The sequence below is a fragment of the Ischnura elegans genome, chromosome 12, assembly GCF_921293095.1.
Source record: "Ischnura elegans chromosome 12, ioIscEleg1.1, whole genome shotgun sequence".
Classification (NCBI taxonomy): Eukaryota; Metazoa; Arthropoda; class Insecta; order Odonata; family Coenagrionidae; genus Ischnura; species Ischnura elegans.
Genome location: NC_060257.1, coordinates 85,449,630 through 85,474,764, shown reverse-complemented (window position 1 = coordinate 85,474,764; position 25,135 = coordinate 85,449,630). Strand labels below are relative to the sequence as shown.

At 37.8% G+C, this 25,135-nt stretch overlaps 1 protein-coding gene across 2 annotated transcripts in view; it reads left to right on the top strand.

Moving 5' to 3' along the window:
* The window catches only part of LOC124168854 (chitin synthase chs-2), a 277,533-nt gene that overhangs the window by 223,004 nt on the left and 29,394 nt on the right, over positions 1-25,135 (top strand). For both annotated transcript variants that reach the window (XM_046547208.1, XM_046547207.1), the window contains exons 2-5: positions 10,326-10,444; positions 18,084-18,331; positions 22,589-22,882; positions 24,023-24,235. In XM_046547208.1, the coding sequence (XP_046403164.1) occupies positions 10,347-10,444; positions 18,084-18,331; positions 22,589-22,882; positions 24,023-24,235 (853 nt within the window). In that variant the 5' untranslated portion in view covers positions 10,326-10,346. The remainder of the gene's footprint in view (positions 1-10,325; positions 10,445-18,083; positions 18,332-22,588; positions 22,883-24,022; positions 24,236-25,135) is intronic.

The window sequence follows — 25,135 nt, the reverse complement described above, 5'->3', positions numbered from 1 at the left end:
CTATAAGGTTGATCCGTCTTCTTGTTAAGGTTTTCATGAGGCTTCTCTTCTCTCCTACTCTTCTTAGGACTCCCTCGTTACTAACTCGGTCGATCCATTTGATCTTCATCATTCTTCTATAGCACCACATTTCAAAGGTCTCTATCCTTGATTTCTCCGCTTCGGTCATTGTCCATGCCTCACTTCAGTACAGGAGCATACTCCAAATGTAGGTTCTTATAAATTGTTTCTTTACTTCCTTCCATATTTAAGTTTCCCACTGTAAGCAGGTCTCTCTTTTGGTGGAATGCTCTCTTGGCCTGGGCTATTCTGCTGATGATTTCTTTCTTGCTTCTCCGTCATCACCATCACCATCTGTGGCTACTACCCACAATACAGGGTGTCCCATCTATCTTGACCACCCGAAATAACTTTTTGTCCAGATGCAAATTCAAAAATGTGTCAAGCAAATGTTCATTAGCCGTCAGGGGGACATTAATCAGCATGATTGCCTTCCTTGTAGCTTTGTTATTTACAAAGTAATGAACAGCGGTATGTCTTTTTTGAATGGCACCCTAGAGGTGGACGCGGTTGTGGTCCCGGACTCAAAGTGACTATTGTGTTATGTTTTGACTTGCTTGTCATTTGTTTACTGCCAACTCCAGTAAGTGGACGAGTTTCTTATGTTTTCATAACGTTCTGCTTATGTCAATGGTCCACTGTGCTACATTTTTGAATAAGTCTTTAGCAGAGGAAATGAATTGCCGAATAAAAAATATAGGGTGCCATTTAAAAAAGACATACCGCTGTTCATATCTATGTAAATAACAAAGCTACAAGGGAGGAAATCATGCTGATTAATGTCCCCCTGACGGCTTATGAACATTTGCTTGACACATTTTTGAATTTGCATCTGGACAATAAGTTGTTTCGGGTGGTTAAGATAAATGGGACACCCTATATAACCGCATAGGAGACCACTAATCTTGTGCAGCCTCTCCTCTGATACTTCATTTTTAGATTTTGTTACAATGTTAATTCTTTTATCCCTCTAGAAGAGTATAAAATTTTACCCAGATTTTTTGTACCGTAGTTGGGTAAACTCAATTCAGCTAGAAAATTGGGAATCCTTGTGGTCACCTTCTTGGAATTTCTCTTAGCCTCACAAAGTGACCTAGAGGTATGAAAGAGAGGGGGTAGGAAAATTATAACGTATTCGATAAAAAAATGACTTGCTAGAGGTTTTTTTCTCCCTTCGACCAAGGTGGCAGGTGTCTGCTAAAGTGTTTGGGCTCCAAGGACACTTCACAATATATAAGGGACCCTCTGGAAAGGTGACGCGGGGTATATTTCGCTTGTTTTTCATGTTTCTTTTTCCTGCCCTGTTTTTTCTCTGGCAGTTGTTTCCTTCGCGAGGTAACCCTCATCTGTTTCGTTCCCATCCCATCTTTCTCCACTGTTTCGCCTCTACCTCTCCATGTATGTTGCGTTACTTTTAGAGTAAGGATAGGAATAGTTACACTTTTGGCTTCTATGCAAACATTTTTTAAAAATTCAATCGTGGAAAATTAAAAATATTTATAAAAATATTTCCATAAATTCCATTCCATCACCCTTGAGTCGTCGGATATTATATGCATTCAGGGCTGAAAATCCGAGAAAACTTTAAGTACTGCAGCAATCCTACTTACCGCGAAAGAGAGGATCGATTGATTGAGAAAATGTTCGATTTGACGTTGGTTTAAATTTACTTGGGCTAAATCTTCATTTATATTTCATTTAAAATACTATGAGTTGAGAATGTCTTGATTTTATGATTAAACTTATAAAGATAGTCATCCGGAATTTTTTACATAAAAGAATAGAAACTATAAAAATGGTAAAATGCAATAACTACTTTCATTTGTTACGTCCCTGGGCCAAAGTTACCCCATTTGACCGTATTTCTGATTTTTTTCCTCAGTGTCCCATAACTCAATGTCTCGAAAAGAATTCGCTCAAATATTCCGTCTCGATTACAGCCGCCCCTCTTCTCCGCGTTACTCCATTGGCCTAGAGAACTATCCATGGAATTTTCTCGCTCTCTCGCTGGCCCACTCCAGCCCCGTCGATGATATTGGGCCGAACGCGAGCTCCGCATCGGTTGAGCAATGGGTCTGGATCGTGACATAAAAGATCGCACTCCATTTCTACCCACGCTTCCATCACGAGTATAGCTTGGTTGAAAGTTCGCGACGCTTCGGTGGATTTTTCTTTGCTGGGATAGCGACTTGATACGATTTTTAAGACATTGTAAGTATACCAAGTCCAAGCAGATAAAATTAATGTCATCCTATTTCTAGCGATGGAATTTCCCAAATAATTCCTCCAGCCAAATTTTTCCTTGCGCTCAGGTGTCAGCTACTGTCAAACGAATAATTAATCAGTAAAATTAGTATTCATTTCATCGATATCATTAAAATAATATCGATTGTATCTCAATCAACATTATTTTAATGATATTACAAGTTTATAATAAATGTTTTCCTCGCGACAATTTTGTACTAGGCTTTGATGTAAAAAAGTTTTTATTACACTTTTCTTCCATTCCTTTCTTTTAATGATCGCAGCGCCGCAATCGATTTGGGTGGCCATTTTTTGGACTAATCTCCATATTTAACTTAAAATTCTGAATAAATATCGAGAAACTATTCCATTTGTAATCTATGTGCTAGAATATTACATTGTCGTCTGGTTTTGACCTATGCTGAAAATTTTAGCTGGATAGCTGATACGAAAGTGAGATATAATTGAGTTGCAAGATTTGACCCGGAATAGATGACAAATAAAAAAGCGAGTTTACAAAAACCTTGTAATATAAATATGGTTTCCTGTTGGTACCTTGGGTTACTTTGAAAAATCTATCAGCTAAGTGGCAGTTTTAATTTTCAACCGTTAGGAATTCATTTCTCCGACCCAAATATCCGATAAAACCTCAATCCAGAGTGCAAACTGGCATGGTTCACTTGATTTTAGGTCATTTCCGAAGCTTCTAACTGATGGCTCTTTCCTCCCATTCCATCTCTGGCGATATTTTCTCTTCCTCTCTGCTGACTTCGCTAATTAATCGCACTGTTGAGCAATGCCTCACGAGCGTCGCAGACCAACGGATGCAAGCCATTTGTTTTCTGCTGCTTCTTCCTGCATTCCTAAATCACTCACCAAAAAGCTATAATTGGCTTATCCCCCTATTCAATTAATTACAATTTTATATATTAGAGCGTCTGGGATTTTTTCGGTCACTAATCCCCCCTCCTAGAGGCAGATTTGGTCTTCACTCAGTGTTTTAAATTGATCTTAATGCTACGATTAATCCGAGGTTCCTTTACAATTTGTTATTACAGATAGTATAACAACTGCTAATTCATTAAATACTATATTTGTCTTTGGCACTTTGGAATTTTTCATGATAAGATTTTTACATCAGTTGTATTTTCAGCTGAATGTAGATGTATCATTGTATTTAATTACATAAAAAGGAGTAACTTTAGGTAGCCATTAAGGGCAACCTGTTTTGTGGCTACCATCGTTTACATAGGACCACGCTGACATAAAAACATTTTAGGAACAGCATTTGAATTGAAGTAAGTACGTACATTTATTACATGGTATTATATCATTAAAAAATCCTCCATACTTTGCATTCTGAACAACCAAGACTGTATATCTTTTAATATTTGCGTCATTATTTTATGATTTCAGACATGAATCAGGTAATAAGTTATACACTTTTGGCCTATAAACAAGAAACAACGTTTGCTCCGATGATCCAATTTTTTCATAAATAAATAATAATAAACAAAAGCTGTAGTATTATTAATTCAACTTTCAAAAACTTAAGTTGACCTGCAAACAATAAATCAAAAGCGGAATTACAAAAAAAATGCCTATTGCGAGGTTGCAAACAAACATAATTTAACTGGCTGGTAACAAAAAGCAATTGAAACAGAACTATGTTATTAAAACATTCATAAAAATATGTATACAACAGTGTGTTCAGTGCAATAATACGTTGTGAAAAAGAAAAGGAGTTACAGTCAAAACTTTTGTGCACAAAAATTTCTTAAACTCAGGACTATGAAAACATAGAACACTGAAACAATAAAAAATAATTAAGAGTATTACCTATTTATCGTTATCTATTCCGTCGCATATTTATTATTTTGTATATATGTATGTATTTCAATTTTTATCTTCAGTGAGACTCTGTCCTGCAACTTACAAAAGTTGAAGTGCCCGAAAAACTTTAATATTACCATCAAGCCTTCATGCCAAAATGTGAGAAAATTATGGATTTATTTTTAGTTTTTGAAAGGTATATATTGAACTTAGGGACTCAATATTCGTCTTTTGGTATGACTTGTCAGCAAATGGTGGGAAAACCTCTAAGTGGAATGATAATGGGGAAATAGGAAAATAAGATAAAATTCGGTGACTCAGGTTAACGGGAATTACCTGTCGTTTTTTTTATCGATCAAATTCATCGCAAAAAAAACAAATAACTCCACAATAGTGATCACTGCATAACTTTTAAAATGAAGAGTGTAATCAAAGTCTAAGGGAATTGAGGCGATCTTCTCTTGTGTCCCGATCTCGTATGTTGTGTATTGGTTGGCCTCCATTTTGGCATTGTGATGCTCTAGCGAATATCCAGTGTATTCAGTTTAAACTAAAATCTCTAGGTGCTCTAAAAGTGTATAAGACTGGTCTTCTTTATATCGCCAGCTCAACACTTGACTCAACGTAAGGAATATCCAATGAATATGTATAAAAAAAACAGGAATCCGAATTCTTACGAAAGTAAGATTACGTGGTCGACCTAAACCGCTTTAGCGAGTTTTTCTCGTGAGTCAGAACCGATCTGTGAGTTTTACCTTTAAGCCTCGAAGCGAGATCCCAGGTAAAGAGCTCTCAATTTACGACCTTGCTATGGCGTATATTCAACTGTTAACCTTCCACTAGGGGGAAATGCTATCGTCTTTTCTTAGCTATGCAGCAACGCCTTTGAAATCGGAAGAGGCTCTTTCATTCGGCCCTAAAAACTGTTACTGTCGCCGCGTGGTGTGTCGCAACATCCGTTGTTTCTCGTTCCCATGACGACTTCTCCACGGCTTCCGCGATGCTCAGATTTCTACTCCTCCGGCTGGGAATAGACAAACCGAAGTGTGAGACGCCATTGCGGACACGTCTTTGAGTCACGAATGGAACATAAAAATTATTTTATTTTAAATAAAGTGACACACAGGTATACAGCAAGTCCTCCAATTTACAGCGTAATATAATAAAACATAAAAGTTAACAAATAAGCTAATTACAATTTCAAATCAAACGGTAGCAAAACATACTATCAAGCCGATTACGGCGGACACAACTTCAGTATTTAGCAAGTTTAATTGTAATTATGTGTTAAATAGGATGATGACAAGTGAATAAAAATTTTAATTGATAGCGAAAACGGATAAATATCGGTCTGGATAGAATTTATCAGTTCGGAAAGTCGGTATAATAGGGAGTGCTTTGTTACTGATGGCCTGGATATTGGAATGTAGAGTTTAAAAATCTATATTTTTATACTTTTTACATATATTTTTTAAAATTTTTGGTTATTAGACTGGAGCTGACCCGGATGTGAACGCGGAATATTTATCTGCCATTTTGTTCTACAAGGGCTTCCTAAATCCATTGCATTGTTATTAAATTTATTGTAATCCAGATAGTGGTGGTCGGGTAAATCCATCGCCTGCCAAACAAATGGTCGCGAATTCTAATTCCGCTTGGGTTAGTTACCTCTATCCAGGGCTTAGGTTTTTCTGCTCGTAAAGCTGTTGAACTTTGGTGGCCCATGTCACAAAGGTCACTATATAAAGGGCACTTTGAAATAAATAAATTAACGAATAAAAAATTTCCTTGAATTATTTCTTCGTCTATCAATGTCTTAGATCACACCTATGAAGATACTCCCGTTAAACCCACAGACAACGTTGCAGTTTATTTATGAATCGTACCTAGGGCTATGAATCAAAGTCTGTTTTATGAAAACAATTAAAACAGACAACTGTTATCTAAAAATCTTTTATCAATCTAAACATTTTATTGTTTTTATTTGTTAATTGTATCTTATTTCACTAGTTTTTAATTAAGTTACAGTTGATGATTAGCTCTAAGATGCTTTATAATTAACTCAAACCATGATTGTGGTATTTAAGTAAGATATCATTGTATGAATCAAGAAATCCATTAACCTGAATATGGAAGTAGTAGACATGGTAAATGCTACCGTTGACTTTTTCTGACATTTCTTGCGCATTGTTATAAATCTGCCGCTTGCCAACGGATTTAATTCCCTCATCTCGAAAGAGTGCTTAGGATTAGGTGGCCGTGAAATTAGTCACCTTTAGCAGTAACTGCTGATCTACCGTTAGAGTGTGCAATGGTTTAGCGAAGCAATGAGTCATATTCTATTTAAGATCTCCGCGCTTGATCACGTTATGTGAGTAAATAGTGCCCTTTACATCAAGGTAATTACCTTGCCATTTCTATTCTCGACCTGTAAAATTATGAATACATGTATCATATGAAACACCTCTTGGTATTAGACTAAATATTGAGTTTTTTGGGTATGAAACTCCCTGAAACTCAAGCATATGAGGGATTGATTTGCAAATCGTATCTAAGGTTTTCATTCTAAAATTTGTGGTCATATTATTGTCTAAATCAATATACAAGCTGCAAAGATGCCCTTTGTACAATAGATACATTTAGACACCCCTGTATTTAAGGTTTTTATTAAATAACGATTGAAATTTCTATAGAAATTATCAAAATATCTGTTTATTGAATAATATTTTATAGGAATTTTGTGACGTTCTTGATAAAATCGATAGCAAAATTATTTTATTTTGGTATCTTAGTAACTATCGGAAATAAAAATTTTGTATCAAAGTGGTTTTTCATTTATCGCTAAATCGTGTACTATTTTTTAGCCTAGATGTAAACTAAAAAGGCTATAAAAAAAGTCAATCTACAATTTACAAAAATATTATTTAATCTTAAGGTATTCATCATATGTAGTGAGCCTTTTTCTGCGACAACCACCTTTTTTCAAGGCAGTTTCATTAAAAAGGTCCAAAATAGATCAATTTCATAAAATCAGCCTTTCCTGCGATAAAGAGGAGGTTATGTTAAATTTTTAATGAAGTTTTTATCGTAAGCAAGGTAATTTTAGAATTTAATTTATCTTAAACATTTTATAAAAACATTTATGATGAGCAATTGGTTTAAAAGAAATGCCTGGCTTCAATTATTGAGATGCTTTTTGGAATATTCGCCAGTGAAATCTTGGGCTCACCTGTGTTTTTCTCTGAAACCCGGTAATTGCCATAATAAACTCACGGAAAGGACTTCTGCATCACGGATATGTGAATTATTGGCGCCATTACGCTTGGAAAAGAGTGAAATCTGATTCCAACACCTGAAATGAAAATAACCTGTTCCTGCCTGTTTTATTGCTTGATTGTTAAGACTGGTAAACTCCGAAAGGCTTTTAAGCACTGGTAAAATTTTCGTATTACACTAAGCCAGTAGGAGAGATATGGCGTATTTTTTGCCCATAAATTATTAAAATTGCTTTATGAAAGGTTAAGTTACTTTTCAAGTAATTTAAATTACCCTTACCATAAGGTACACACATTTGCGTAAAAAGGAATGATTGCAGATTTGCAATGAATGATTTGCAAATATTTCGAGGATCAGTTTGTTTTCCGTCATACTAATGCTGATAATATTTGATAATTTGGAAATTAGATTCGACTGTGATTCAATTCAAAACAAAATGCCAATCGCTCGTATAGGTTTCAAATTACTTTTGAAGTATTTTAATTTTCCTCATTGCAAAACGACGGTATACTTACTTTGCGAAAGAAATTATGTTCAAATTTATCAGATTTTAACACGTAAATCTGTACTTCCATGTTCTTTCATTGGTTTAGCAATTTATTTTTTTAGGTTAATCCTTAATTAATTCTTCCCTCAGGGGGCATTGCTTTTATTGAAATAAACGTAACTTCTAACTGTGAAAAAAAACGATTGAATCTAAAAAGTACATGTTAACTTGCTCATTAGATATTACTCAGTCGTGATGGTTCGATTGAATCGCTGGAAAATTATATGCACGAGGATATATAAATGGAGTTTAGGGGTTTATGACATCCTCCGTGCCGAAAGGCTGAAACACAGCTTCTACCTGAAAACTTATTTTTTATATTATTACCTATGAAAATTATTAATGACGCTTAATGTATAAAGTTTTATTACAAAATTAAGTACTCAAATTATCATAATATAAAAACTCCCGATTTTTCCTTCAATCCACTGATATTATTAAGAAACAACGCAATACCAGCCGTAGAAAAGTCTCTGCATTAATATCAATAAAAAAGGAAATATAAATAAATTTTATTGCTCAAGTGTCTGCATCACATATTAATGATTGGAATTTGGATAATCGAATGGTGAACTATTCTTATTATTTTCTCGTAAGTGCCTTTTTTATGTTGCGTAATATTTGGAGGAACGGCGACCTTGGTGGGTCCTTCTCCTTCCGCCAAAACAGAAGACGGTAGACAGTGTAACTGTTTGTCGAACAAAGACGGGTGAGAGTGAGTGAAGGTGTCACCTTATTCCTTTGAAAGAGTTGCCTCTTTGAGTGCCCATCCCATCGTCTTATCTTGTTCCTCACACGCGCGTGCCCTGCTCTCGTTGTTGACACGCCGTGGCAAGTGGAGTTTGCTTTTTCTCCGTCGTCCTTCCTGTATTAGCGGCCGACATAGTTGCGGAAAACATCATTTTGTCCACCGACACTCACTGATCCTTCCGAGTGGAACAAACGCCTTTGTAGTCGTTTCCGCCTTCACCTGCTGTGTTTCAACTGTACGCGGAACTTTTTCTGCCTGAAAGATACGGGTATTCTGAACCAGGGGTCCCCAAAATGGTTCCTTGGCTTAGTGCGTGCCGTCGAAATTTTGAAGGTTGGCGCGAGAGTGGAAAATTGTTAAAAATAGATTGATGCGTGAAAGATACAATTTCAATATTTTTTCATGCTTCCCATCGTTTTTTTTATATATTACATTTGAGAGAGCTTATTTTGGTGTAAGTAATTACTCCCCTCCCTTGCTCTCGCATAAAAGTCTGAGGTCACTCTTTTTATAATCTTTCCACGTGGAAATATGATGCTCCGTACTCGATCAAGGGCGTACTCAGGATCAAAACTGGGGGGGGGGGGGCAAGCCATGGTTGTTCAAGGTGTAGGTAAGATTTAAGCATGGAAAAGGCGAATGAAATCAACATTTTAAGGAAACTGTAACAGCTCTTTATTAGTTTTTAAAATTATTTGCTTAGAAAAATATTATTTTCCTCGTTTAAAGACATTTGCGATTTTTGCTTCTAAAGGGGGGACAGCTGCGCCCTCCTGCCCGCTCTCACTGGGTACGCCCAGGTACTCGATAATTCTGAAACCGATTCGCACTGTGACTTTTTTACTAAAGAAAACTTTTTTATTGTTTTAAAAGCCTTTTACAGTAAAATTTTCACAAGCATTCATCCATCTAGAGAACATATTTTTACATTGAGAGCAGCGCCAAATTTGTAAAACCGTTTCACGATTTCCTTGACATTTTGAGTCCCTCTGAACCATAGGAGGCTCGTCAGAAGGATCTCTTGAGGGGGCCCGATCCCCCTCAAAAATTCGTTATGGGTGTGAGGAAAAAATGTGTCAGCCTTGTCGATTTTCCCCGGATTGTCCAGATGTCGAGATTCGAGTTATCAGTGTTCTAATGTTGATCATTTGGCTCTTCTAAAATGCTTAAAAAACTTAAAACTCACTACTTATAAAATATCCCGGGCCAAGATCCCCGGTTTGGGCCCCCCCAATATTTTTGTAAGTCGGCATCCCTGTACCCACTGCGATATTACCCACCCCTCAATCTCGTGTTGCACATATTAACCCATTCTAACCTAGAGCTGCTTCTGGAAAAAATTAAATTTCTTGACGTTTCATCTTAGAAAAGTGAACATTTTCTATTCAATCATAATTTTTACGGCAGCTACATATTTCGCTATTAACATTTACAGCAAAAAAGAACATGTAGTTTAAATATTTCCTGAATAGAACTGAACATGTATAAATTTAAGATGTTGCTTTGAAGCTACATTGGGTTGTAATGGGTTAAGTTTATATTATGAGTCTTCGATGTACATTTCTGTTTTGTTTAATGTTCTCATCTCATTCCATATCTTTTTTCCGTTCACAGCTGAAGCCCTGAGATCACAAAATGGCGGCCGCTATGCGACACAATGACGTCAGCGATGATGACGACAACTTCTCCGACGACGAAAGCACTCCGCTCACCCACGACATCTACGGAGGAAGGTGAGTAATCTGCTCCTGCGAAAGTGATGATGCACACCCTCAAAGCATTCCAATGTTTGCGCAATTCCAGATGCTAATCTCCTGTTATGCGGACTTACCCAATGTCCCGTTCGACATACGTAATGATCATTGATTCTTTGTTTGCACTGTTCAGGTACTTATGCTCGGCTTGTCCTCCCGTTGACAGCCGATTAGTTTAATTACTCATTGGTTAAATTGACTACGGAATACCGTTGAGGACAGTGACACGCTCCTCATCTTGATTTTATCACTCGATCTCTATGCGAATACGAATCTTCGATTTGCTTCCTAAAAACCTATATATGGCGGTGATGTATGGTTTCAAGTAAATAATCTTTTTTTTCATTAAATTGAATGATCTATCGGTGAAGTTTGTTCTATGTTACAGAGATTTACATGCTTAATTTGTTGGAATTTTGACATACTGGTAAAAACCTAGATATGGCGGTGATGTATGGTTTCAAGTAAATAATCTTTTTATCATTAAATTGAATGATCTATCGGTGAAGTTTGTTCTATGTTATAGAGATTTACATGCTTAATTTGTCGGAATTTTGACATACTGGTAAATTTATATTGCGCATCTATTGGAGCATGAAATTGCGAATTTTGAGCCTTTATCTTTTTCTCAATCAGGCATGCATTAACATCAGAATTCGAGAATAGTTCATTTTTCCACTTATCGTTCGTAATTTAAATAAACAAAATATCGTTGCACTTTTGCACGAATTATTTTACATTCTTGGACCAGATGATGGCTCAGTGAGCCGAAACGCGTTGTACGCCGTTAAAAAATTATTTGGAAAAGTGCTACGATCTTTCATTCATTTAAATATGTCTCACTTCCACCAATTGAAGCCTGAATCTGTTGTACTTATCGTACGTAAATTAACGCTTTCTTTCGTGCAATTTACGCCTCACACGATGCAATTTTAAATGCAAGTTCGTACTCGCTTTAGGCTGCGTGATTACGTACTCCGTGCAAGAGAGTATTAAGGCAGAGGTAAGGGGATACGAAAAGTGGGAATGAGTCTGCAGGCGCAAATCTTCATGCATGGCTGGCTGTCCCGCGTGTGATATACGTCTTATGCAAAATTTAGCTTGCTTCCCGCACTACAAAAGCTGATGCATTGCTTCCCCTCCTTCCTCCGTGAAATAGTACTCTCTCTTGGGTGCCATGTATTATGCATCACCCGGACTGTAACGTTTTCCAATCCTGCAGATGGCAGATGGACCTTCCTGGTGTCCGTTCTCTGCGTACGAACTAGCAATGGCCACACTCAAGATTCGCGTTGTCTTTTGTCGGCTCCAAAATCTTTCTGACTCGAGTTTTGATACAAACGGCTAAAAAACTTTAAAATTATTAAAGGTGACAGGGTGAATTTTGGGTTGGTTTGGGTTATACGTCATTTTGCAAATTCAACCTGTCCCATTTCGATTCGTCAAAAACTGCTACGGGTTTGCAGAAGTATACGGGTGACACAATGCCCACGTTACTGTGGAGACGTCCAAGCTACGTTGGAACGAAGGTAGTGACGTCACCTGCCCTTGTCTACGAATCCTTATTCTATGGTCAGACTTGAGGTCAGTGAGGAATCTTGCAGGACAGTAAGGCGAAATACTGCCCGGAAAAAGGGAGCGACGCAACGGAGACTCCGAAAATAAAAAATTTCTTCAATCCAAGCCACATGAAAATCTGCATTATAGTTATCGTGTTATTGAGGCTTAGCAATGAGGAATCTCTTTCTGGGAAGTCCGCCCGTGAGTCTTCCACTGTCGACGCATACTTCTGGTATTAGGGCAGTGGCTAGTGTTTGCCAAGTGACGTCTAAACCTCTATTACGCAAACGATGCTACCTCATCGTCCACTGAACACTTCATCTGCGCTTCGCGCGGCCAACACCGTGAGAAATTTAAACGTATAAAGTTTCTATTTGGTTAAAGGAACGGGGGCACTGGAGAAGAAGTTATTAACTAAATTAATAGAATAGCTATTTATTCATGCTCTGGGTATACCCTTGGAGAAAAACACAATTTACAATAATTGGCTCATCACATTTCATGAAAATATCAAGTAATAACAATGAAGTTGTTTGATACACAAATAATAAAGAAATGACACGCAAACAAGGCTTGAAATTTGATAATACACGGAATATGATGGCTGTATTTTATGTAGGAGTTTATTTTCGCTCTCCATTGAGTAAAGCCATGTATAATTTACATTTAAATGCATGGTTGGAGCCCTTCTGTTTTAGATCCTCGGGGAGAGAAATACAAAATTTAGATGCCGTAACTAGAAATGATTTCTGGTAGGTAGTTGTACGTGGAGTAGGATAACGTATATATGTAGTCCTTTTTGCGAGATGACATGTGAGTGGTTACTAATCTGTTCATAAAGATTTCCCGGAGGTGATTAGGGATTCCCTCCCTGAAAATCTTAAAAAGAAGAGCACCGAGTAGATATTTTCTTCGGCTACAAAGATTTAGCCAACCAAGGCTGATTCTGTACTGTGATACATGAACATCCTTTCTTGAATTGAATACATATCTTACACGTGAATTAAGTAGCCTTTGTAGCTTTTGATCCAGCTTTTTAGGCATGTCAATATAAACAAGACTACAATAATCAAAGGAAGGGAATACCAGGGTAGAAATTAACATTTTTCGGATGGATATAGGATTTAAGAGGATGGACTTTCTTCAAAATACCTTCGTTGATGCATGAAAGAAGTCTTTCTTGGTGTTTCAATGTTAACTCCATAATTCCAGGTTTTCTAACGCGTTTTTTTTTCAACTGTTTCGCAAGCTCGGCTTCTTACATCTTTAGGTCGAAGACATGTGGTAGTTCACCATTTTCTTTTCTATTGTATAGGGCCTCTTTGTATGTAATTCTGGGAGCCGTTTTTTATTAATCAAAATTATTATTCCGAGCATAGTCCAGGCGATTCGTCTCTGTACCCTCCTGTGGACAAAATTTTCCAACTGACAGCGCTATCTTGACGCAAATTCTTGTGTTTTCCCGTTATATTTTGTATCTCTTTAGTTGCTATAAGTAACTTCATCGAAATTCATAATCAACCGTAATCTCATTGTTGCAAGTGGAAAATCATTTTTTACTCTAATTTTCCGCCTAAAAATCGCTTTGGGAGCTGCATTGTCTAAAAAATTACTTTAAAAAAGTGGAAAATCATTTTTAACTCTAATTTCCCGATTTAAAACCGCTTTGGGGGCCGCATTGTCTAAGGAATTACTCGAGAAAGTCAGAAAATGCGTTGGAGAACCAGAAAACCACGAGGAGAAACGAATTAAATGTTGCGGATGACAATTGTAAAAATACAAATGATTATCATTTCGCGTTATTGACGATCCGAAGGTAGCCGCAATTTTTTCCAGACGATATAAATTGCTGAAAGTAGGACTCGTTATTGTTCGTGAGTTTTAATTTGGGGTGTTTCTCTGCGATTGAATTCCTTTCCTTGGACGACCCAATGCGTATCCGGGTGAAACTATTTCCCTCGAATCGTTTAGGTGGCCATGAAGCGTAAGAGAAGAGAAAGTTTGAAAACGGCGATGAGACGAAATAACCGTTGCGAAATGGTTCTCCGTCTCTTGGCTTCGTCACCCGCTGCCGCTGTTCGGGCGGGAGGAGATCTTCATTTGTTACGATCTGGGTTGCCTTGGTTATGGAATCTCAACACTGCATTCGTGAATCTATTGAAAAGGTATATTGGACGGTTTTGTGTGGGCATTTTTTAGATGGAAAACGTTGAGCTGACTAGCTGAAATTATCGTATTTTTAGATAACGGGAACCTTTTTCGTTAGTGTTGTGTGCATAAGCTATAAGATTTTATTAGAAACACATCGCTTAATGGATTGACATATTTAGATAGACCTTGTAACAAAAAGCATCGATCGTCCACGTATGATCTGTTTCAGGGGCGCAGCTAGGAATTAAGGCTGGGGGGGGGGGGTTTAGGTGCAACTAATACCGGGGTGTGTGGGGTTATAGAATACCCACCAGGATAAGCGGTAGGTGCGAGATTAATAAATTGCTGAATTTTTAGATAAACGGTTCAAAATGGTGAGTTTTATGGCGTCCTGAGGGATAATTTATTAATACTTAAACTATTCTTTTAGTAATACCAATGCAATTAATGAAAATGGATTAAATTAAAAAATTTCTCTGAGCTCTGGGGGAGGTTTATACCCCCCAAATTCCCCCCCTCGCTGCGCCACTGGTCTGTTTATCTGTAGATTGCATTTTGATTTACAATTGTTTTTTGGATTTGACACGTAAATAAATAAATAGATTTAAAAACATAGGAATGCAGGAAATAGGGCAAGGGACAAACTTAATCACTAATGTAGACCTCAGGATGAAAAATTTCGTGTGATTCCGAAAATAGGGGGTGGGGAATTTCCGTTTTCACGGCGTTTTCAAATTTCCGCTACGTTTAATCGTGTCGAAGGACGAGTTCTGCACTCACGAGGTTGCTATCATGGCGATTCGATCCACCTCTCACTGGCCACAGCCATATTCGACACCGTCGAAGACTTCGACTCACGGGAAAATGCCATGACTCGATTCACGACATCAGCGATAAAGGTGGATGAAAACAAAAAATTGGCATTCTAGATCATTGTATGAGCAGTTTAAAAGCAAAAATAAAAGTCATAAGAATTGCCCCATAGAATTATTGTTGCAAGGGGAAACTTTTGTTTTCGAATTGACCGTTTTTTCACTCAACCCTTTCTTTATCTCGTTTCATTATTGTATTAAGAAAAGTATTTTTATTTCGTATCACCATTATATTTCTATAACAGGGCAACTTAAGGCCTTTACAGCGGAGGAATCTAAAGAACGACAACCTTGGACAATCACAAACACCCGTGCCTTGGATACGGGGCAACCTATCAAGGCGGGACTCGAATCCGCGACCTTCTGTTTACTAGGCGAGGACTTTACTCCACGGGTTGCCGCAAATATAAAGAGAAACCATCTTTTCGAGGTTGACCTTCAGCTATCCTTTCTTTTTTGAGCAACTCCTTAAATAAATAAATAATATTTTCGCAGCCTCCCGGACCCCCGCTATTGCTGGGAGGTACCTCTTATCCCTGTGCGTAGCCCCCCACCCTGTCCCTATTATGGATCCGCCACTGCCCCATTTGACTAGCGGGAAACGCAGTTGAATGGGGTAAGATTCTACGCGAGAAGCTGACTGAAAGTTATAGGACAGAGGTGGTGAGGACGCTTTGAAGCAGAGGCGTAGGTAGGGGGGGTCCAGACCCCCCTGAAATATAAAAATACAATTATTTTCCTTCCAAAAAGTAAAACAATATTGAAAAATCAGGAATTTACAGATTTTCTTTAGCGAATTAAGTTTTTTCGATAATAAGAAGTGTTAAAACTAGTTTAAAACCCATTACTTGGTGCCCGGTTTTTCAAAAATTTCCCTCCCCCCTGGTTTAGTCCCCCCCCCCCCCCCCCCCCCCCCGAACGAAATTCCTGGTTACGCCACTGCTTTGAAGATCAGCAAGAATGGAACAATATGCACAAAGAATTTGACACAGCCAATTTGTTGCTTTTCTTAAAATAACAATGCATTATTTTTTGTTTATGATTGAATTGAATTTTAAATTGTGTGAAATGACGATATTCTTTTGTCAAATCAAATTTTGTTGGGTTGCCCTTGGTTTCAAACGTGTTTCGTGAAGTTGCTCCAATCAAAGTTAATTCTGTATAATTATATCCATGATCTCTTATTTTCCGATTCCTACTTTCTAATATACCGTGTACCGCAAACGCAAAATTCATTAAAACAAAAATCTTTTATCTCAATTGTATAGAAAAATTGGTGTGCCTTTTTCATTTCTTATCTAGTATGTTAGGTCCTTAAATACTTATTTTTTGCATCATTTAATGAAAGGGTTGTATTTTTTTAACTATGGCAATGGTTGTATTTTTTAAACTCGTGCATCTTGATCTGGATTAATCAGCCTGGCCCACCCAGGTTTCTCACCCTTATGATGATGGACGAATCGTCTGTAGAAACGTTGGTGATAGAAAAAGAATTTAACTAGTGAAAATCCTGATAAGACTTCACACGCAATGAATACTTCATATTGTATTCTTAAAATTATTTTCTCACCTAATTTAGATGATCGTAGTCTTTTATTTTCTATTATTTTTCACCTTCTAATGCCCGTTTTCACAGGACACGCAATCGCAATGCTTAGGACTGCATAGTATTTTCTTTATGGCGTGTAATTGCGCAAATAATCGAAATATATTAGAATAGGGGTTATTTTGCCATCTCGCATGCACCACGCAATTCACCGTTTCAGTGGCGCAGAGAGGGAAATGGGATTTGGGAGGTAACCCCCTGAGCTCAGAGAATTTTTTAAGTTTAATCAATTTTGCTTAATTGGATTGATATTACTAATAGAATAGTGTAAGGATTAATAAAAATGACCCTAAAAAGTCGTAAAACTCTCCATTTTGAACCATTCATCTAAAATTCCGCAATTTATTAATCTCGCACCTACCGCTTATCCAAACGGTTATTTCGTACCCCCAGACACCCCCGGTATTAAAAGTTGCACCTAAATCTTAGCCTTAATTCCTAGCTGCGCCCCTGTATCGCTTTACACCACGCAATTTTGACTGCGCCTTCGTACACACGTCAGATTTTGCAACTACAGGCCTCGTGTAAAACGGCCTTTAGAGATAATATTCAAGAAGTCATTGCCTGAAGGAAAGTTACAATTAGACTGGAAAATTGCCGCGTTATACTGATATTCAAAAAAGGAAACAGACACGACTTAGGCAACTATCGATAAATTTCATTAATATCGATTAGGGGCAAGGCACTCGAATATATCGACGCTAGCAATATCAGGCCTTTCTTGGGCAGTGGTAATTTCATCCATGGTTGCTAGCAAGGCTTAACCGGTGACGTGCGGTCTGAGAGATCGCTGCGTTTCTAAAATTATGAATATTCTCAAAATTGCTATTTCAAAATATCTATTATCCTCGTAAGCGTCATAATTTTGTATAATAAGGACATAGCACTCTTAAAATTCAACGTTCTTATTATTTATTTCTGAAAATTCGCAACTGAATTTTAGTAGCGGTCTGTGAGACCTCACGTCACTAAATTGGGAAAATCAACAAAGGTAATGCTGGTGGAAATAATTCAAAAAGTTGTTAAAAACAATTCGTAGTGATTTTTTAAGAATAATAATAATAATTACTAATTTGTAAGGCAGCATTTTTATTTTCATAACGTGGATAATGAAGTACTTAATTTAAAAAAGTACGATAATTATAACATCTCACGTGTATATGCATTGCATAATATTAAATATAAGTTTTATAATAGCTGAGAAGTCAAAGAAACATCAAACTAAGCATTAAAAATGACTTAGCAACGTTTTATGAAATTTTGTTTTATTGCGGTCTCCCAGACCACACGTCACTGGTAGTGTAACAAGAATTGCACGTCACTGGTCAAAGGATAAATAAATGGCTGATAACTATTTTAGTGAGATGTATAGGGTGGATTATTATTCGCATGGAGTGGACTAATTGGCTGTTTCATTCCTTCCAAACAGCCAGAGGACTGTGGTCCCGGAGACGAAGGGATGGGATTCGTTCCGCGTGCTGCCTCCAGAGTCGGACAGTGGCTCGATGGCGGACCAGCACTGCCTCGAGTTCACTCTCCGTATCCTCAAAGTGCTCGCCTACCTTCTCACCTTCGGCATCGTGCTCGTGTCCGGAGTCGTCGCCAAGGGGTCGCTCCTCTTCATGACATCACAGATCAGACCCGGAAGGGTCTCCGAATACTGCAACAAAGATCTTGGTGAGTATCCATCCATCCATGTACTATATTCCTCCATATAAACAGCGATGCAATTTTTATTGATGCCTCGTTCAGATTACAATTGTTTACTGTAGTTCCGAACGTTGCCACTTTTGGTTAGGCGCTGGGAGACCGGAAACGGAAGCGACAAGAGAAAGACGAAAAGTTAGTGAAGCTCTCTTCACTCTATTTTTTCATGGATTAGTCCTAGGAAGGAAGAATATGGGGAGAAGAAAAATTATTCGTTAAACACACGTTGAACACAGTAATATCTTGACCCTGCATACCTCAACAGCTTAGCTAACCGTCGATTTCCCGTTCACTTTAGATGTCAGCAGTGGAGGGCAGCACAGGTTTTAACCATCGTCGTGTGAATGCACGATAGTTCCGACAATCGCTCGAACAATCGTAATGTGAATGAGGCATGAATGCATTTCCTGACAATAGTTACCGCAGTCCGAACGTTGCCACCTTACGATGGTTAGGCGCTGGGAGACCGGAAGAGGAAGCGACAAGAGAGATACGAAAAGTTCGTGAAGCACCCTAAGCTCTATTTTATTCAGGGATTTGTTCAAACAAGGAAGAATATGGGCGGAAGAAAAATTATTCGTTAAATACACGTTGAACACAGTAATATCTTGAACCTTCATACATCAACAGCTTTACTGACCGTGAATTTCTCGTTCACTTCAGATTTCAGCACTGGAGGGCAGCACAGGTTTTAACTATCGCAGTGTGAATGCACGATAGTTCCAACGATTGCTGGTACAATCGTAGCCTGAACGAGGCACAACATTCATGGAAGTATGTATGACCAACAAGGAATTTTTTATGGTGCATGGTAACGATAAACAAAGAAGACGCATTGCCCACTAATTTTAATTTTACAGCTTGCAACACGATTCGATTGTTACACAATCATCATAAGATACAAAAGGTTGGAAAAAGTAAAAAGTTAAAAAGATGATATTTATGGGCGATATGACATCTTTGTTTATCAATCGATATGTTCTTCAACGACATCTCACCGTAAAAAGTTGAATTTACAGTACATGGTCGTCTATTCACATACTACATAATCGTAGCATAAAACTTAAAATCATAAGGCATTCATTTGTTCGTTCTGAAATGAACTGATTTGATAATAATTAATGATCTTGTTGTTTTAATTCTTGTTTACTCTTACCATTGTGACCTTTAGTAATGTGAATCTGTTCCCCAGAGCTCGCCATTTTCAATAATGTTTTGTTTATTCTTAACTACCAACTTTTGGTGAGATGAATAGGTGTTTGACATCATTTTAAAGAATGAATTTTACTTTTTTTGGAAGTGATTACATTGCAATTGATGCATAAAACCGTGCTTTTTAATGCGTTTACCAGTGTCTCGCGATGGTTTACCGTATTTTTGAGAGGATTTTCCCGATAGATGGCGTAATTGTAAGTAGTCGGAAGTGTAATGCAATAAGGGATATAGATCCAAAAAAGATAGCTAATTCTTTCGAGATAACTTCAGGAATAGAATTATTTTTTGTTTTATCACATGAGTACGCGGTGTTTGACCGTGTTATTTTATAACTCCTATAGTTTATAATAAAAAAATTAATTTCTCACACAACATTAAAACTCATCCAAATATTATCAAACTACAATTTGAATCATACAATATAGAAATTATAATTACTTATCATATATAACAATGATCATGGTAAAACCTGATATTTTATAACCTTGTGATCAGTTCAAATTAATGTAAGGAAATTGTCCATATGAAACCAATACTTTAGTATCTAAAGGAGTGCGTGTATAAATTATCACAATAGCGGCTTGAAAACTCATTTAAGGATATAAATTGTATCAATAATATGGCTCAAAGTAAAGCACATACACCATTTGCAATTAAGGTTCAACATTATCAACAGTCATTAACCATTCATGAATCAATCATAGCCGTAAATTGAAACATGAAAAAGACACTTTGATTGAATTCGGCAGTTTATTGTATAGTTTCGGTTCTATGTGCAAAAAACACGTTTTCAGTAAACTCTAGACTGAGAAAATTATGCTCAGCATCAAATATTTTCCTAGTATGTGATGTGATGGAGTTTTCACGGGTTCTTCACAGGGTAGTTAACAATGGGTTCCTCCTCTGGGCATACAATGTTGGGCAGGCACATAGTCGGTAAATTTATTTCTGACGGTTCAAGGATAATACAAGCCTACTCAAGGCCTTAGATAGTTTTTATCTATGGCTTTGCTTCAATCGTCCCCTTTAAAAAAAATAAATAAATAACTTAAAATGCACATCGTGTGAGGAACACACAATTTCCTCCTAAATAAATTTAGAGTCACATAACTAATCAATTCCAATTCAAAATAGTTTTTTATATGAAAAGCTTATTTCCTTAGGGGAAAAATGTATGATTTATTTTCCCGGCCATGATTTCCAAAGTACAGTGTCCTGTGCTGGTGTTTTACATAAAAAAAGTTCAGCATATGTTTCTTGCGCGGCTTCATATCCGTCCCAAGTAGATGATGTGAGGCGCTATAAAAACGATACCGAATATACCTACGTGCAGGGTGGTATGACCTTGTAAGGCTTCTTTCGCAGACTCGAGATTCAAGTTTTAACGCCCACGCACCATAAAAATAGAGGCACACTCTCTTTGAATTTCTTCCTCAATTTCTATGAAGTGCGTTACGCTCATATTCTTTGTACCATCTCGCACGCAAACTTGATACTTCGATCAAAAATTTAAAATAACCTTTCGCAGAAAGGTGACCTTTAGAAAAGTTATCGACTTCGCAAAGGGAATGTGTGACGGGAGTCATGAATTTGAAAGGCGCGTGGGGCTCGTTACTGGCGGGAAGAAGTTCCTCAAATCCCCGTGATGCCACGTAGAGCGCTGCTTTACGGCGAAGGCCAGAAGCTGCCCAGAACGCCAGCGGGAACAAAAGAGAGCGAGTTTTGAATTGTAAAAGATATACGACATCAGTCACGCAAGGTTACGGGAGCAACAGCTGGTTACATCATGCAAAGTAGAACATTTTTCAGTAATTTCCCGATTCGGAGAGAAAGTTTATTTCGAAAATCTACCATAAAACTTTTTCTGCCATGATAATTTTCTATTTTTTCAATTACTTTGGCAATATTCTGTATCGTTACATGTTTAACTTTGGGTGTCTTTAGCACAGCGAAGTTTCAAGATTTTTTAATGCTCGTTCGGAGACGCTTAAGGTACCGATACAGCGGTCCCGTGTTTAATCCTTTAGTTAGCTAGTTTCGCTTTATGCTGGAGATTGATTATTCTATCCAACGAAATTATCATCGGATTATTTTCATTATAGAACAATCTTCCAATTTCGTTGGCACATTAAATTCCCTAGTATCACCAAAAGGATTAAATTATAAAATATGCTTAAGTTGTCGATATGTCGAAGGGGCGAGACTTCTCGACTCTCAACAAGACTCTCGTCCCGACAATGCTGAGAAATGAAATTCTCGTCTCGACCGCCGAGACGAGACTCTCGCACAGCACTACTGTACAGTCGACTCACAGGTCTAGATGGTATCAACTAAGCTTGTGGGGTGGTTTCAACCACCTAGATCCCCTATTTCTGCCAGGGATGGCAAGTGAAACCAAACGAAAATGTTTCGTTTCGATCCGGAGGGAATCGAAAGTACGAGGCCTAGGTTTAGTTTCGTTCCCGCACGAAATTGAAATCACCAAGGAGTTCCCAAGAGGATCCCAAAAGTTGAATGGAGGGCGAATAGAGGAAATAGTTTCGAACCATTACGTTTGACGTACGTGTAGAGAGGTTAAAACATCGAGCTTAAAAATGGAATGGCCAGTTTGTGTTCACCGCTCTCCCGTAAGTGACAAATAAATATGAGAGCCCCATTCATCTAATGGCTGTTGACCGAACCTCTATTTCATTCAACCATTCTTCGTACTCGGTGTGTGGATCGAAACTAAACTGTTGGAAGGTGAAGCACGTTGTCCCTCCGGTGCGAAACATAATCCGTGTTTCGTTTCGTCCCAGAGTTTTAGTTTAGTTTCGACCCGAAGTAGTTTTGACTCCGATTTTATTTCGACTCTGAGTTTAGCTCCTCGTGTTCAAATCCATATCGTTTCGTTTCTACATTTCGCTCCCGAGAATTAAACAATGGAAATTTTACTGATTTCGACGTTCGCTTATTTTCTGTTTCCATCCATGATTTGTGCACCCTTTCTCATTGTTGTCGTTGTTGTGGCAGGGAGGGAGAAGCGATTCCTTTCCGTGGTTCCGGAAGCGGAGCGCGTGGCGTGGGCGTGGTGCATCATCGCCGCGTTCGCCGTCCCTGAGCTGGGTGCTTTCCTCCGCTCCATCCGCATCTGCTTCTTCAAGTCGTGGCGTCGGCCGCCCGTCTTGGATTTCCTGCTCGTCGCCGCCTTCGAGACCCTCTACGCCATCGGCGTCTCCCTCCTGCTCCTCTGCGTCCTCCCCGACCTGGATGTGGTCCGCGCCGCCATGATCACCAACTGCGTCTGCATCATACCAGGATTTCTAGGTGAGATATGGAGTACACACATATTACATACGTATTCTATAATTATGGGTTTTGTAATAGGGTGGTTTCCTGTTATTTTTTTATTGCCTAAATCGAAAGATTATTACTCCTGGAGTAAGCATTTCACGCTTTTAGATTTTTAAATGACGATATCTATTTTTCGCGATTAAATGAAAAGTGAAAATTTTCAAGCGCGCGAAAACGCGACGGCTAAGTATGAGTGCTGGGAAAAGTCCGTCTTGATCAGTTCAATATTCCTTGTATTTAGCAGTACATACCTACTTATTGTGATATAAGTCCAAAAGAAATATGAGTAGTTTCATCACACTACTGTCAATGACCAGGCATAATACCCTGGTTACCCTCATATGTAATTGTTTGGTCATTAATATCCAATTAGTTTAAAAATATCTATGCTGGTGCCATGCCTTAATTGAAATTTTATCCGGCTCCTTGTCACCTGCTTTTACTCAAAAAGTGTGGCCATTGTTTTAGTTTTTCTGCCTCAACTGTTTGGCTTACACTAACCAGTCAAAAAATATGTAATATTGCATCAATGAGAACTTGTGGTAATCTATTGAATCTTGATGAAAAGGATTTTCTTGTGGGTTTATCATAGCTATCTTAGCTTACCTACATTTTTTAGATCCCATATCATAGCCATCTAAGGGACCAATATTGCTTTTATTAGCACCGTGAAGTGACGTCTTGGCAAAATTAGCTGTGCTGGAATGCACTTTCCTTAATTAGTTCAATTGTATTAGGCTCAACTATGTGGAAGTTAATACTCGAAAGTGAAAAGGAGACTTTGTTGATTTCCAGAGAGGGATAAAATATATCCGTGGAAATCAACGAAGTCTCCTTTTCATTTCCCACTGTCTGTAACTTATTTTAGAAGTGAAATATTACTCTGTCTGTTTTTTTATTACAAGTTATTAATTTTTTTGTTTTGGTTACGAATGTTTACATGTATTAGAAATTTGGAGGCAGCAAAATTGATAAAGGTATTATTTGAGTATTGTGTCTTTTGTTAACCAGTGCCGCAACGGCATTCGAGCACCATGACACCATGGACACCATTTCAATAAATATTTATGTTGATATTAGAATGAGGCTTAAGTGTTGACTGTTTTATTTCAGGGATGCTCTCAAGAAATGAGAAGCAAGATTCGCCCAACAGATGGCCCAAGGTGATAGTGGATGCCGTTGCAGTTGTGGGCCAGGTGACGGGGTTGGTGGTGTGGCCAATGCTTGAAGGAGGAAGTAATCCACGAATGTGGGTCATCCCGATAGCACTTCTGTGTACCTCAGCTGCCTGGTGGGAGAATTATGTCTCCAAGCAGTCTCCTTTTTGTAAGTATTTTCAGACATTTGGCAATCTTTCTATGTACGTTAAATATGTATATATATGTACATATTCTATAGTTATAGATTTCATAACCATTTCTCGTCATTCAGTACACTAAATAAATCCCTAAAAAAAAGCTGATATTGGTAGCCATGGATCAACTACTCTTTGAATGTTTCACCGTGACTCCAGCACATATATATGTACCAGTTTTCCTATGGCTAACATAAAATATGTGTGTGTGTGCAATATTGCGTATGTTCAGGATAAACAAGAAGGGGAGAATAACTCATTCATTTTCTTAAGCATGCAATTTCGTTATTTTCTCTACCTATGTTTATTTCCTGAGAACTGGACTCCTCCTGTTGCTAACCTTCATTTGAGATTCAATAAAAGAAAGAGATAATTATATAATGCTACCATTTTTAGATTTTTTTGCATATTATTAGCCTAATAAATACTTTTCTTCCCATTTTGTAGTCAAAATATGTCAACTTACGCTATGATGATAAGCGCAGATGGGTGTTTGGACCTCAGTATGGGAATAGCTGCCATACTTATGAAAGTTGCCTAGGTAGAATGTTGCGTAGCCAGGGAGAGGAGTAAATAAGCTTCACCATCACCTAAATTTAGTTGTTTTTCCAAAAGTAATTGTTATCTCTGCTGCTACTAATTTTATGTCATTTTCTTCCCACCATAAATTGCTTTGCATTGCAACAGTAAAATATGTATGAAAATTAGAGCAACTGCTTGTGAATTTGTTGAAGTCTATAGTGTTGCATTTCAAATGTTATCAACACATTTGTAAATGCTATGCTGAGGAGATATTTTTACATGGAATTGCATGCCATTCATTTAACCCTTAGAAAACACAATGTTTATTCATGAATCATCACTTGGAGTTG